The sequence below is a fragment of the Nyctereutes procyonoides genome, unplaced genomic scaffold, assembly GCF_905146905.1.
Source record: "Nyctereutes procyonoides isolate TBG_1078 unplaced genomic scaffold, NYPRO_anot_genome, whole genome shotgun sequence".
Taxonomy (NCBI): domain Eukaryota; kingdom Metazoa; phylum Chordata; class Mammalia; order Carnivora; family Canidae; genus Nyctereutes; species Nyctereutes procyonoides.
Window position 1 is genome coordinate 10,868,354 of NW_026575139.1, and position 13,443 is coordinate 10,881,796.

At 44.9% G+C, this 13,443-nt stretch overlaps 1 protein-coding gene across 7 annotated transcripts in view; it reads left to right on the forward strand.

Annotated features, from left to right (window-relative positions):
* Positions 1–13,443, forward strand: part of TTC7B (tetratricopeptide repeat domain 7B) — a 250,179-nt gene that overhangs the window by 122,926 nt on the left and 113,810 nt on the right. For all 7 annotated transcript variants that reach the window (XM_055303621.1, XM_055303622.1, XM_055303623.1 and 4 more), the window contains 2 exons: positions 1,659–1,722; positions 5,737–5,874. In XM_055303621.1, the coding sequence (XP_055159596.1) occupies positions 1,659–1,722; positions 5,737–5,874 (202 nt within the window). The remainder of the gene's footprint in view (positions 1–1,658; positions 1,723–5,736; positions 5,875–13,443) is intronic.

Genomic DNA, 13,443 nt, shown 5'->3' on the forward strand with positions numbered 1-13,443 from the left:
TTGTTAGCAGCTCTGGTAAAAATAACACAACTTAGCATTTAAGCAGGCTAGATGGCTCAGATGGAATTTGGGGATTATCCATGGACTGAATTGGCTGGTGTTAAGTCACAATTAGCATGGGCTCTCTCTTCTCTTCAATTAGTCTGGACAATGCAGAACTAGCTAGCCATGAAAAAAAAAAGGTTAATGTTACTGCTTTATTTGTAAGGTCTCAATTGTATGTAAGCAAAGGCCAGAATATCAGGAAATGATTGCTGAGTGGACCCTCCCCCCCCAACACACACACATTCACACGAGAGTACTCTTTATTGAAAGGCTGTAGACTCTATTTCTGAATTTAAGGGGAAAGAAGAGTTCTGTCTTTGAAAAACCCAGCTCCTCTCAAGCTATCTGTTTAAAGAAGTTCACTGCAAATCCTAGAATCTTGCTCCTCATTTCTAGGTCAGCCTTTCATCAAATTGCAGCCCTGCAAGAGCAATGGGAACCATTCCACAGGTGGTTTCCTTACCTCTAGTGACGTCAGAGTTGTAAAAAGAGAACTAGGCCCTGTGCTTTTTCTGTCTTTCTCTTCACAGTCCTTTGATGCCATACAAAAGTTGCCAGCACTTCAAAGAGACCAAGTATTTATGATGCTGTGGATGATATGGAAGCCTTTTTTTTTTTCTTTTTTTGCCATTTTGAGGTGGGGGCAAATCATCCCATCTCTTAAATTAAATGATTGTGATGTCACTGCTGGGAAGATGTAAGTTTAGTCTTTACTTAATAATCTCCAAAACATCCAGGAGTTTGTATTTTTTTTTTAACCAAGATCATTTTTATTGCACTCTTCTTCCATTCCATGAAAAAAAGAATCAAGTTTGGCTCAAATGGTGATAACACTCTGAATTCTACTCAAAGGATTCAAGAGCTTTTTGGAACAGGAAAAAATGCTGCAAGTCTCTAAAAATGTTCAAAGCACACACACACAAAAAAATAGGCTATACAGGATGGAGATTGGGGTTATGTTTGACTTTTTTTTTTGTTCTCTAATCTTGAGCAACATTGAGCTTAAAAGCTTTTTCTTTTAATCCCAGATGTTAGAGCTCGGCCAACTTCAGTAAAATAGATTAATAAGACAGCTAGCTCTTGCATACCACCCTATAATAGAACATGTGTGTTTAATTAAGGTGGCTTGCCAAGTTCTTATAGTATTCTAGAAATGATTCAAACTCTAAAATTGCTTCCAATCTCTTATTCCGTAAGGACAATATGAGGTATGGCAGTTAGCAAGTAAGAGGTAAGAAGAGTACTGCTTAGTGAATTATCTACACGATGCCCCCATAATGGGTTTAGGAGAAAGCTTTATCATTGAGATAATGGCAGTTTGTAGCAATCTAAATTTCTGCCTCTATAATAGGTGTGTATATTATTTGGGCTTTTAATGTGGTTTTTATAGCTTTATTTCGCTCTGCTGCCTGCTATTAAAATGCACAGTTAGAATGTATAAATTCTGTAGATTACCACAAACATAGCAAATTAATTCAAGTGTCCAAATGAGACAGTATTTTTGTGGCTCCTGCATAAAAATCCAGAAGATTTTAATGTTCAGTGCTGTCCATTATCATGCATTTTATATTATTTTGAATTGCCATATATAAAATTTGATTTTCTTCACACAGCATTTTTTGTCCTCAAGAAAATACTGAAGAAGCCCTGTTGTTACTGCTGATTAGTGAATCAATGGTAAGTAGACTGTCCTTTTACATTTTTCTTTTGCCCGTTCCTACAGTCCTGTCTTCAATATGGTGACTCCCTCTGTGCAGTGGCCGTTTTTCATGGGAGAAGAATACTTTCTCGAGGGGATACCCCAGGTCAATGGTGGGAGGAACAACGGGTTTAAGGAGGGAGCTGTTTCTTAATTCCTGGACTAGTTAGAAGTATCCCTCATAGGTTAATCTCAGCCTGGAACATGGAGCTTTTCTTATGGTAGCAGCAAACAGGCATCTGAGTTCATTCGCTTGCCCACTGAGTGTTGAGGGAACACTACCACAGTTGTGGATAGGTAAGCTGCAGCTAGAAGGACCACCAAAGGAACCCTGGAAAGAGGAGGAAGCCCCCAGAGGATAACCTTTTCGAGCCCTCTCCACCTGCCTGGGTGGGAGGGAGACTTCAGGGATAAATCACTGGTGGTTTTGTAGCAAGAGCCTGATGAAGCAGCCTCCTCCTCTTGGACCAGCCTCCCGCCTGCTCCCCGGGCACTGCGAAAGCTCTCTCCTATTACCTGGCTCCACTGTCTTGAGAGAGTTTTTGCCAGGCCATCAGATTGCTTTGGAATGTTTTCTTAACGTCTGGCCAGGATATCAAAGTTTACATCTAGAATTTCATTACTCACCATTTATTGGGTTTCTGCTCTGCGTATTGCTAGGCATGACCGCCCTGGCTTGAAACTGTGGGAAGCAGTCTGTGTCACAGTAGTTACCACCTTGGCATGTAGGTGGTGTGTGCTGAGCACCTGAGCAGAATGGCGAGGCCCCTGGCACTTGGAAGGACTGAGCTATCCTAACACCCATTCCCTCGTTCTATAGATGAGGAACCTGAGGACTGGAGCAGAATGAGTGCATCCTGAAATGATCTGTTGTTCCTACTAGATCACACTGCCTCCTCCCATATCTCCCACCTCACCATCAGGCGGGAGGAGAAGGAGGAGGGAAAAAAAAATGTAACTGAAGCAAGAAAGGTATTTTCCTTCTTCCCCAAGCGTGCAGTGGCAGGAAATACATCCAACTGAAGAGCATTTAGAAATGGAGCACAAGAAGAATGTCCATGTGCTGAGTGGAGGAGGGATCAAGAGAGGCTGGGACGAGTCAGGGAGGCTAACATTCTTCTTTTTTAAAAAAAAAAGATTTTATTTATTTATTCATGAGAGTCACAGAGACAGAGACACAGGCAGAGGGAGAAGCAGGCTTCCTGCAGGAAGCCTGATTGTGGGACTTGATCCCAGGACCCCAGGATCATGACCTGAGCCGAAGGCAGAGGCTCAACCACTGAGCCACCCAGGCATCCCAGGGAGGCTAGTATTCTTGCCTTAATTTCGAGCTTTGGATTTTCTTGTTCTGTGAAGTGGCCCAGAGATGTTTACAAGAGCGAGACTGCTTGAGTTACCACTGCTTTGTATTTGGAACCTCTTTGACGTCATTGGCCTTACTTCCTCTGAGGGATGTAAGGTTGCCCCCCTTGACTCATCTTTCCTTGACTGTCAGCTGTTAACTCAGAATGGTGTCATTTACATTCTCTACTCTGCCTTGGCACAATCAGGGAAGGCATATATGTGAGCAGGCTGGCACTTCGTGGCATTCAGTGACTGCTTTTCCAATGAGCCAGTCTCACCACGCTTTGTCATCCATTCTTGGTGGTGGTGGGGAGCTTATGTTGGCCCCCAAGCTCACATTCCCTCATCCTAAGCTGGGCTCCTCGCAACTTGGCAGTTAGTTTCCCTTGGGCAGACTTGGTTGGTTATGTTGGGGAAGTTCTGAAAGAGTGACGACCACACATTTTTGATTTCTTGGATAATTCTGATTGAAAATATTGTGTTCCAGTTTAGAACTTGGAAAACATAGCCACATCTCTAAAATGCCTATTCAAAGTGTAGATGTCTTGGGAATGACATCTCCAACTTTCCTCTCCTTAATTGAAATGATAGAAACTAATAATACTCAAAATTGAGATCCCTTTGAGACCACCAGATTTGGCTCTGTGGTATTTAATTTCTGGAAACTCTCTTCAGAGGATGGTGAAATCCAATGACATCATCAGTAAATGTGAAGGTCTGGGTTTCCAACCAAAATGATTATGCTCTCTGTATAAATCATTCCATAATTATGTAGGTAGAAGTCTAAATTAAGTTTCCTTTGGAAACCTTTTTTTCATGTTCCTTGACTTCTTGATTTTTCAGTTTTTAGACAGAAAACGCATATGCTCAATTTCAGAATTCTCAATGAGAATTCCTGTGGGATTTTTTTAGTGTCTGAGAAAATTGTATTCTTCATTGATTCTGACTTTAGCTTAGAAAACATCAATTTGTCCATAGTGTCTCCACGTGTATGATTTCGTTTGGCATTGTATGGCTTTCTTGCCTCAAATGAACTTGCCCAGGAGAGAGGGGTGATCAGAACTACATTTGCACAACTACCTCTGCGATGGTGTTCTGGGGTATTTGTTATTTGTGAATCTGTTTGAGGTTTTAATCAAAAGGCATCAATAGACTTTCTCTAAAAATTTTTTTAAAAATATCCTTGGCATAATTTGAAAATCTCTTTTAAGTAGTATTTTGTTTTGTTCTCTTCCAGGCATTGGTCTTAATAAATATGAAACATTTATAGCAAGTAAATAAAATGCAACTCCTTACAGCAGGCTCCTATTTCCCTTAGAGCTTCTTTTGGTTGGCTCAAAGTCGCTTCTAACAAGAAAACCTTAGAATGAAATCTTCAAAAGCAGGCTTGTATCCATAAGAGATGACTCACTTGGTAGGAAGTGGCCTGTCTTATATATTCTTATTTGTCTTTGACATTTAAGAGCAAGGAGTTCTAAAGTGAGTAAGTACTGATGGGTGGCTAAAAGTGAGTGCCTTGGACTCACACACGGAGAAGGCCTTTCATCTCATTAGTGAGAGAGCAGGTGTGTGGGCACGTCAGGCAGGCAGATGCCTGTCAGCCTGCCTAGACCAGCGACCCTGGTACCTCACATACCACTTTCACAGGAAAAACAAAGGCGCCCTTTCTGTCCTCCTAGGGATGGACAGATCTGGAGACTTCTGCTAATTAGCAGGGGGAGAAAAGAGAGGCAAAATCTAACTTAATTGATTCTGAACTCCCTAGTAGGGAGGAAAGCAAAATGGTTAGAGTGGTTAGCAGCCCTAATACATCTGATGTGTCTGGAGAGTCTGTAGAGAAATTAAATTTCAAAAGTAATGAAAACATGTTGTTGTAAAGAGCATTTGATTTCCAGATAGATGAGATTAATAAGCTCGAATGTGCCTGCTGTATTTCTGTGCCAAGGAGTGGGGACTTGCAATAGGCAAGGTGTTCTCTTGAGTCCTCTGGTAATATCCTTTAAAGCAACAACAAAAAAATCTGTTTACTTCTTGCTTTCTCTTCTACAGCTGTTTTGTGCTTCCCTAAACAAGATTGCCTTAGTCTTTATTGTCTGTTCCGACAAAAGTGCCATACAGGGATCTGAATGTTGCTTTAGTGATAGAGGGAAAGTATGATGATGTGTCTCTACAGGACCCAGGGACCTTAATGGCACCATTTGATGATGGCAGTGTGGGGCTGGGGCTGTTCCCCCCTCCCCCAACCTTTAGCAGAAGCAGGACCTTCAAGGGAGGCATAGCAGGGCCCCACCTGATGGGTGATTGTACTGCCGCCTGAGCACTGGCTGTGTCTGCAGCAGGGCTGGCTGTGAGCCCGTGCCCAGGAGAAAGCTCCCAAAGCTTCCTGCAGATGCCTGCTGACAGGTACCAAGCATCCTCCAGGACCATACCTCCAGGCCTTTGTGTTTGGATAATACCCCATACCGTGTGCTAAGGTACCCTGGGGATTTTGAATATACAACCCAAGGCGACAAACCCCTTATTCATTATTGCCCTTGTCTCCTGGGCAAGCTGTCGGGGGCTGCAGGGCCTAGCCGACTTCTCTACACGAAATAATAGCTGTGTGCCTGGGCTGGCTCACCATCTGCTTCTCTCTTCTATGTTCTCAGGCCAACCGGGACGCTGTGCTGAGCAGAATACCTGAGCACAAGAGTGACCGCCTCATCAGTTTGCAGAGTGCGTCCGTGGTCTATGATTTACTGACCATTGCCCTTGGAAGAAGAGGCCAGTATGAGATGCTGTCGGAGGTAGAGCCCTTGAGTCTGGTACTTCCAGGTGGGGGGTAGTGCTCGTAGAAGAAGCCCTGGGAGGAGCCTTGAGACCTGGTCCTGACCCCTCTGTCACTGGTAGCCATGTGACCTTGGCCCGTCACTTCACTCTGTGGAATGGGAATTGGGCTACATGATTGGATCATGGAATTCACTGGCTGTGACTTCCTGCCTGTGGCCCATAAACCCACTGGCTGTGGGTTTACGTGTGAGGGAAGGCAAGCATTCCTCAAGGAGTTTCTCTTGCAGGGTAATTTCTACCATCACCCAAAAGTCTCCCATCTGTGATCCTACTTTCCTTACAAAGCAGGTTTTACTTTATCTAAAGCAGCGATGCATGACTCCTGGTGAGATGGCACCATCAGGCACAGTTTATTGTCAGGGGAGCTGGTATAGGGATCCGTGTAAATAAACATGGTCTTCATTTAAAGACTTTTGCTCGCTTAGGAGAGACCTGAGTTGATTCCAGATCTTGTGTGAGGTACTGTCACTTTGTTCCTTCAGCTTCTAAAAACCGTTGAGGACGGAAGCTTGACTGTTCTACAATTTTCAGAAGAAGCTAGTTCATCTTGGGTTGCAGTCATGCATTATTGAACCACTGCCCAGAATACCAAATTCCACCATGGTCAGGGCTGAATAAGTAACACGATCGGTTTATCCTTTTCTTTAGCGGTGTAAAAAGAAAGAAAGAAAGAAAACAATTCATTTTGTTCAAATGGACTTTTCCATGTTATTTATCTTTTTTTCTTTCTAAATTTATCCACATGGCAGCAGTCCCTGGGCATGAGGACAGGGAATGAAATATAGTAACACATTGGCTGGAATCAGATGCGCGCCCGGCTCACCCCCTCGCCTGCCGGTGCATCGCCACATGAGGCAGGAGCCTTGGAGGACAGATGAGCCTGCGTGGCTCGGGTCTTTTTTTAGTTTTCAGTTTGGTGACTATACAGGGCAGTGGTTACTCAGTCTTCCAAAAAAGCCCCTTGCAGGCCGGCTACATAAAGCAGTGTGTCCAGATGTTGCTGCCACACCTGACCCACCCCTGGGACTCTGCCCACGTTCTTTCCACTGTGAGTGCTTCGATTTCCCAGGACCCTCCCCTCCAAGCTACTTAGTTCCTAGCTGCTCTGGCCACCATGGAGTCCGCCTCTGGGGACAGTGCCACCCAGCTCACAGCTGAGTTCTTCTCAGGGGAACTTTTCTCCCCCCAGACAAACCACTAAAGAAAGCATCTCTCTGGGGCCAAGGTTGGTGGTGGTTGGCATGCCTACCTTCATCCCATCATGTAGCAGCGTGGCCTTTGCTCAGCTTGAAATTCGCCAACGTCAGAAACAGGTGTGAGGAACTTGAGGTGGCTGGCACGCTTGGCTGGCCTGATGGCCCCTGCCTGCGGACTTCTCATCATGCCATGAATGACTCTAGGGGGACGGCTGTCACCTTAGCAGCATTCCTCTACAAGCCTGGCATGTGCCTCCTCCCAGCACAGAATCCTGGGACCTGTTTTCACTCCAGTGACTTTCATCTTTGTATCACATGTGGCTTCCATCTTGGGATGACCTGATGCCCGAATCACTAGGTAGTCTGACTGGTTGCTGGAATTTTTGCAATTCAGAACTTCTCTGCACTGGTCACATTTAAAGCGACGGGGACAGTGACAGAGGTTGCCTCACAGGTGGTGGGGTACAAGAGTAGGGGAAGGGGCAGTTTACCACGTACATTCCTTGGAGGCTTTTGAACTTTATACCATATCTGTGTTTTTACCTATTAAAACTATAAATCAGCTGATAAGATATGTAAAATGGAGGACATGCATTTCTGTAACACATGGATGTGAGCCAGGGGCTGTGATTTAGGCTGGGATACATCCCTGTGTGAGGCATGTTCCCTGCCCATGAGCAGCCTCCAGCCCCAGGGGAGGCAGCCAAGCAGCAGGCACTTGCTGTCTGGTGTGGCTGGTACTAGGGAGGCCTCCACGCAGGGTCTGCATCCAGTAGTAGAGCATTTGAATACATGGCTTCAACCTTTCTTGCTCTTTCTACTTAGTTTGGCAGTTGGAGCTCCCCCCACCAAACATGTGATGCTCATCTTGTCTCAGATCTTTTAACTAAAACAGACGTTGTAGGAGAAGGTGTCCGGAGGCAGTGGCATCTGGGTGCTTGGTTTTGGAAGGGCCACCCTTGGCTGGACCATCTCTCCCCTAGTCCCAGGCCCCAGTGTCCTGCTTCCTTCATTTGCTGGAATGATCTTCTTCTTCCTCTTCCTCTTCTTCTTCTTCTTCCTCTTCCTCTTCTTCTTCTTCTTCCTCTTCTTGCTCCTCCTCCTCCTCCTCTTTCCCCTTCTCCTTCTCCTTTTCCTCTTCTCGTCTGCCCTTTCATTTTCTCAGGCTTCAGGTCAAAGGGCTAACTGTACTGTTTTTTAATTGGGGTAAATTCCTATAGCATAAACGTAACCATCTTAAAAGTGTCCAATTCAGTGGCGCTCAGTACATTTGCTGCTATGCAGGCATCACCTCTGTTGAATTCCACAACATTTTCAGCACCCCAGAAGGAGATCCATCCCCAGTAAGCAGCTGTCCTCCATCCCCCTCCCCCAGTCCCTGTCTACTACCAATCTGCTTTCTGACTCAATGGATTTACCCGTCTGGGGTATTTCCTATAACTAGAACCATCCAGTAAATGACCTTTTGTGTCTGGCTTCTCTCACTCAGCGTCATGTTTTCAAAGTCATCCATGCTGTGGCCCATATCAGAACCTCACTCCTTCTGTGGTGGAATGATGTCCCATTATCTAGATCTAGCACAGTCTGTTCACCCATGTATCTGTTGGTGGGCATTTGACTCTGGTGAGTAGTGCTGCTGTGGGGGCAGCTGGATCTTAAACTCCCGATCCTACTTCTGTGGGCCCCTAAGTGTGAGTGATTATCGTCACGTCGTTCATCGTGGTAGCACAGCCTGTCTCTGTCTCTGCTTCCCGCATTGTCTCCAGAGCGATCTTTCCGAGGCACAGGAGTGGCATGCCACCCTTCTGTGCAGAAACATTTTGTGGCTTTTCCCATTCCCCTACCCCTGTTTTATTTTTTTCTTTTTCTTTTGTTTCGTTTTCCTTTTCTTCCCATAATGAAAGTGACTTCATCGGCTATCCTTTTTTTGCAATACGCAGCACCTTGCAGACTCCTTGAAGAATCAAACGATACATACAAGTATGGAAAAGGAAATAAAAGTCACTTAGAGTCCCACCTTGCTGAGAGAGCAGATTGTCCATCCATTGACCTAGTAGAGACCATTTTTTCATGTAGCTCTTTATGAATAGAAGCATGTACACTTATGTAAGTTCCAAGCAATGGGATAGTATGATATGTGTCATATTGTAGGTGTTCCCACTCATTTTTCTCCCCTCCGATGGCACTCCACACACCCCGTCTCTGTCTCATGAGCCCTCAAAGCCAGGGTAGCCATCTGCTGTGTCCCAGGGCCCGGGCCTTGTGTCCGGGAGCTTGGGTTTGGGTTCTGGGTCTGCCATTTACAGATTGTGTGATCCTGGCAAGGATCACCCTTTATGCCTCAGTTTTTCCTTCTGTAAAGTGGGGATGATAATCATACCTGTCTCAGATAATCGTGGGGTCTATTCACTAAACTATGTTAGGTGCTCAGAACAGAGCCCAGCTACTGCACTCTTCCCACTCCCTCTGGCCCAGGAGTTTCCAGGAGCACAGGAAACAACACAAGGTACAGAGAAAGGTCTTTTGGCTTCCAGAAACTTCCAGTCTAGCTTGGGAGATCAAGCAGAAAGACACAAAAAGACAACGGAATAGAGAAGACTGGTTAGCGCAAGGCATGCTCCTTGCAGGTGAACAGACTGGTGAGTTGCAGATGCATTTGGGGTTGGGGTACCCTTGAGAGAGGAGGAATGACTGGTACGTGCATTGGCTCTTCAGAAGCTAGCAGGAATTAAAATGTCTCAGGGCAGAGAGGCACCTCCATCCTCAAGACCATGGGGGTACGAGGGCATGAGGCCCTGAGGAGCCAGGAGCCAAGGGCTTACTCTCACGAAGGATAGGTGAGAGGGGACACTGAACAGAAAGCACAGGGCCAGGCTATCAGCCCCCCCACACACACATCTTGGTGCAGACTTGCTTGTTGCCCCTCGCTGATGGGATCTGGCCACATCACCCTTCAGCCTATTGGTGAGCAGGTCTTCCCTGCCTTCATGACACCGCACAGACCTTCCTTGCTGCCAGCTGGAACCTTTTATAAACAGAAGTTAACGAAGGCCAGGCTCTTGTGGGAGAAGACCCCTTACATCCCCCCGCCCCGCAGTCCTCAGACTTTCCTGCCTTCTCTTGTCCCCAGCCAGCATCAGTCACAGCATGCTCTCCGGCTAGCTCGCCTCCGGGGTTGAGCTGGGCCCCTCCGCCCTCCTGCACAGACAGGGGAGAGGACAGGGTCCCTCCACCACAGCACCTAACTTGTCTTGTCATCTTCTCTCCTCCTATCACTGACATCAGTGTGTCGTGCAGCCTTGTGAGCACCCAGCCTTTCAGGAACCGTGCCTTTGGGGGAGCAGAGCCACTCTCACAAGAAAACTGTCCTCTCTGTCTTTCATCAGTTGTGTTTATTCCAGATGGAGGGCTCCTCTCCTGTCCCGAGATGGGCTGCCTTGGTGCATGCCCACAAAATGCCTTTCTTCTTTGTAGGACACAGTGCAGCCAGATACTGGGCAGGGAGCACTGTACAAAGGAAATACAAACCAGAGGTTTATCACATCCTCACTCTGACAGGTTTAAATATAAGCACAATGTTTACCATATCTCCAGTGTGATGAGTTTTCGTGTTTTTAAAAGACTAATTGTGAGCCTCGCTGAAAGGCTTGTGTAGGAAGGAACACTTCTTTCTTCCCCCTTCAATTTAAACAGCAGCGCTAGTTGGCATGACAACCTGTGCTATTAAAAGTAAAGCAACAAGCATTGCTTCCTCTGTTTTTGAGAATGAACCCAAACTGCCAAGTAGGTTTGTTTCTTGAATCTGACTATTAATGGCTCCATTTTGACAGAATGTTATGGGGTCCCTTCAGAAGGGTGAATGTGTCCCCTCTACATAGATACGGCAGCTTTAAAGACAAAAATGATATTTTTATCTTTTCCGTTGAACTCCGATTCATTTGTTTATGGTAAATCTCAACAACATTATAGTTCTGTGGGTAGAACTGTCTGGCTAGTGCTTGTACCAAAGGGACATTTACACATTCCTAACCCAAACACTTATTCAATCCGGGAGCATTGTGAGAAACACTTGCACGTCTGAGTCTGCTTAACAGGCCTACCATTTGTCAGTTCCTACTAGAGTTTGGTGTTTTGTGCAGCCCCCCTTGGACCGCCGAAGCCCAGCTTTGACCTAGGTGCCAGGCTCCCTAGGAGGTGTTGGTGTGACCCAACCAATAGATCTGAAGACCGCAGAGGGATCACGGCAGAATGCTTAGGTCATGGTACGTGCTTCGGAAAACTCGCTAAATCAGTGCTTCAAAACCAACATACCTTCTCATCCTGCTCCCTTCCCTTTGATTTTTGAGAAAAACTTTCCCTGGATATGCAGTGAGTATATATTCCCTGGGGGACCCAAAGGGTAAAGGTCATGTAGCTGGGAAATAGGTAACAAGGAAGAGCTGATCCCTGTGTGGGGCAGAGCACAGTACAGATCCCAACTCTTGTCCAGCTTTGGGGTCACCCAGCAGGGATGAGGACCCTGCATGGCAGGCCTTCCCCGAAGAATCTCAGCTACTGACATGGCCACTGGCATCTACATTTCTACCATTACGAAAGTGTTTCTTGAATTAAGGATCGCTGCTCTCTTTTTATGGCCCTCAATGCATTTTAATTTGCCATTTTAACCTTCTTAAGGTGTACAATTCAGTGGCATTGGTTACATTCACGATATTGTGCAACTTTCATGACTATTTCCAAATTTTCCATCACCCCAAACAGAAACTCTTTGCCCATCAAACAGTAACTCCCTCTTCTATCCTACCCCACCCTGCAAACCTGGTAACTCTGACCTACTTTCTGTCTGCTTCTTGAATTTGCATCATGTAGATGGAACCATGTAGTACTTGTTTCTTATGTCTGGCTTCTTTTACTTAGCCTAACGTTTTCAGGGTTCCACTCTGTTGTGATAACACATCTGCTAGCGTGTATCGGGCTCCATTCCTTTTTCAGCTACATCATATCCCTTTGTAGGCATATGCCACATTTTGTTTATCCATTCATCTCTTGGTGGACATGTGTAGCGTTTCTACCTTTTGACTATTGTGAATAATGCTGCAATGAGCATTGCAGCAATTGGCATAGACATATTAGAGTTCCTGTTTTCAGTTCTTTTAAGTATATATCCAAGAGTGGAATTGCTGGCTCGTATGGTAATTCTGTGTTTAACTTTTTAAAGAACTACCAAACTATTTCCCAGCAGCTGCCCCATTTTCCATTCCTGGCAGCAAGGCACAAGGTTTCCAAGTTCACCACATCCTCGTCAATACTTGTTACTTCCGTTTTGCTTTGTTTTGTCGTAATCACCTTAGTAGGTGTGAAATGGCATTTCATGGTAGGTTATGATTTGCATTTCCCTAATGACTAATGACATAAACCTGTTGAATATCTTTTCATGTGCGTTTTGGCCAGTTCTATGTCTTGTTTGGAGAAATATCTATTCAAGACCTTTGCCTATTTTTAATTTGGGTTTGTCTTTTTATTGTTAAGTTATGGGAGTTCTTCATTTATTGTGGATGATAAACCCTTAACAGATATGATTTATAAGTATTTCTCCCATTTTGTGGACGTCTTTCCACTTGATAACGTCCTTTGATCCACAAAAGCTTTTAATGCTGATGAAGTCTATTATGTCAATTTTTATTGTTGTTGTTGCTCATGCATGTTGCTCATGCTCACGTTGGTATCATATCTAAGAATCCATTGCCAAATCCAAGGTTGTGGAGATTTACTCCTATGTTTTCCTGTAAGAATTTTATGGTTTTTGCTCTTATATTTAGCATATTGTTCATTTTAAGTTAATTTTTGTATTTAAGTAGGGATCCAACTTCATTCTTTGCATGTGGAAATCCACTTGTCCTAACAACATTTGTTGAGAGAGTGTTCTTTCTCCTTTGAATGGACCAGGTGCCGTGGTCAAAAATCAGTTGATTAGAGGTGTATGGGCTTGTTTCTGGGATCTCAGCTCCAGTCCATTGGTCTGTATGTTTTTCCATATGCCAAAACCATGTGGTTTTGATTACCGTAGTTTTGTTATAAACTTTGAAATCAAGAACCATCTCTGCTCTTTTTCAAGATTGTTTTGCCTCTCTGGGACCTCTTGCAAGTCCACATAAATTTGAAGATTGGCTTTTCCACTTCGGCAAAGAAAACTGTTAGAATTTTCATAGAGATTGTGTCAACACTGTAGATCATTTGGATAGTATTGCCCTCCCAGTAATAGCTCATATTTTGATATCAGATCTTTGTTTAAATCTCAGTTCTGGGGATCCCTGGGTGGCGCAGCGGTTTGGC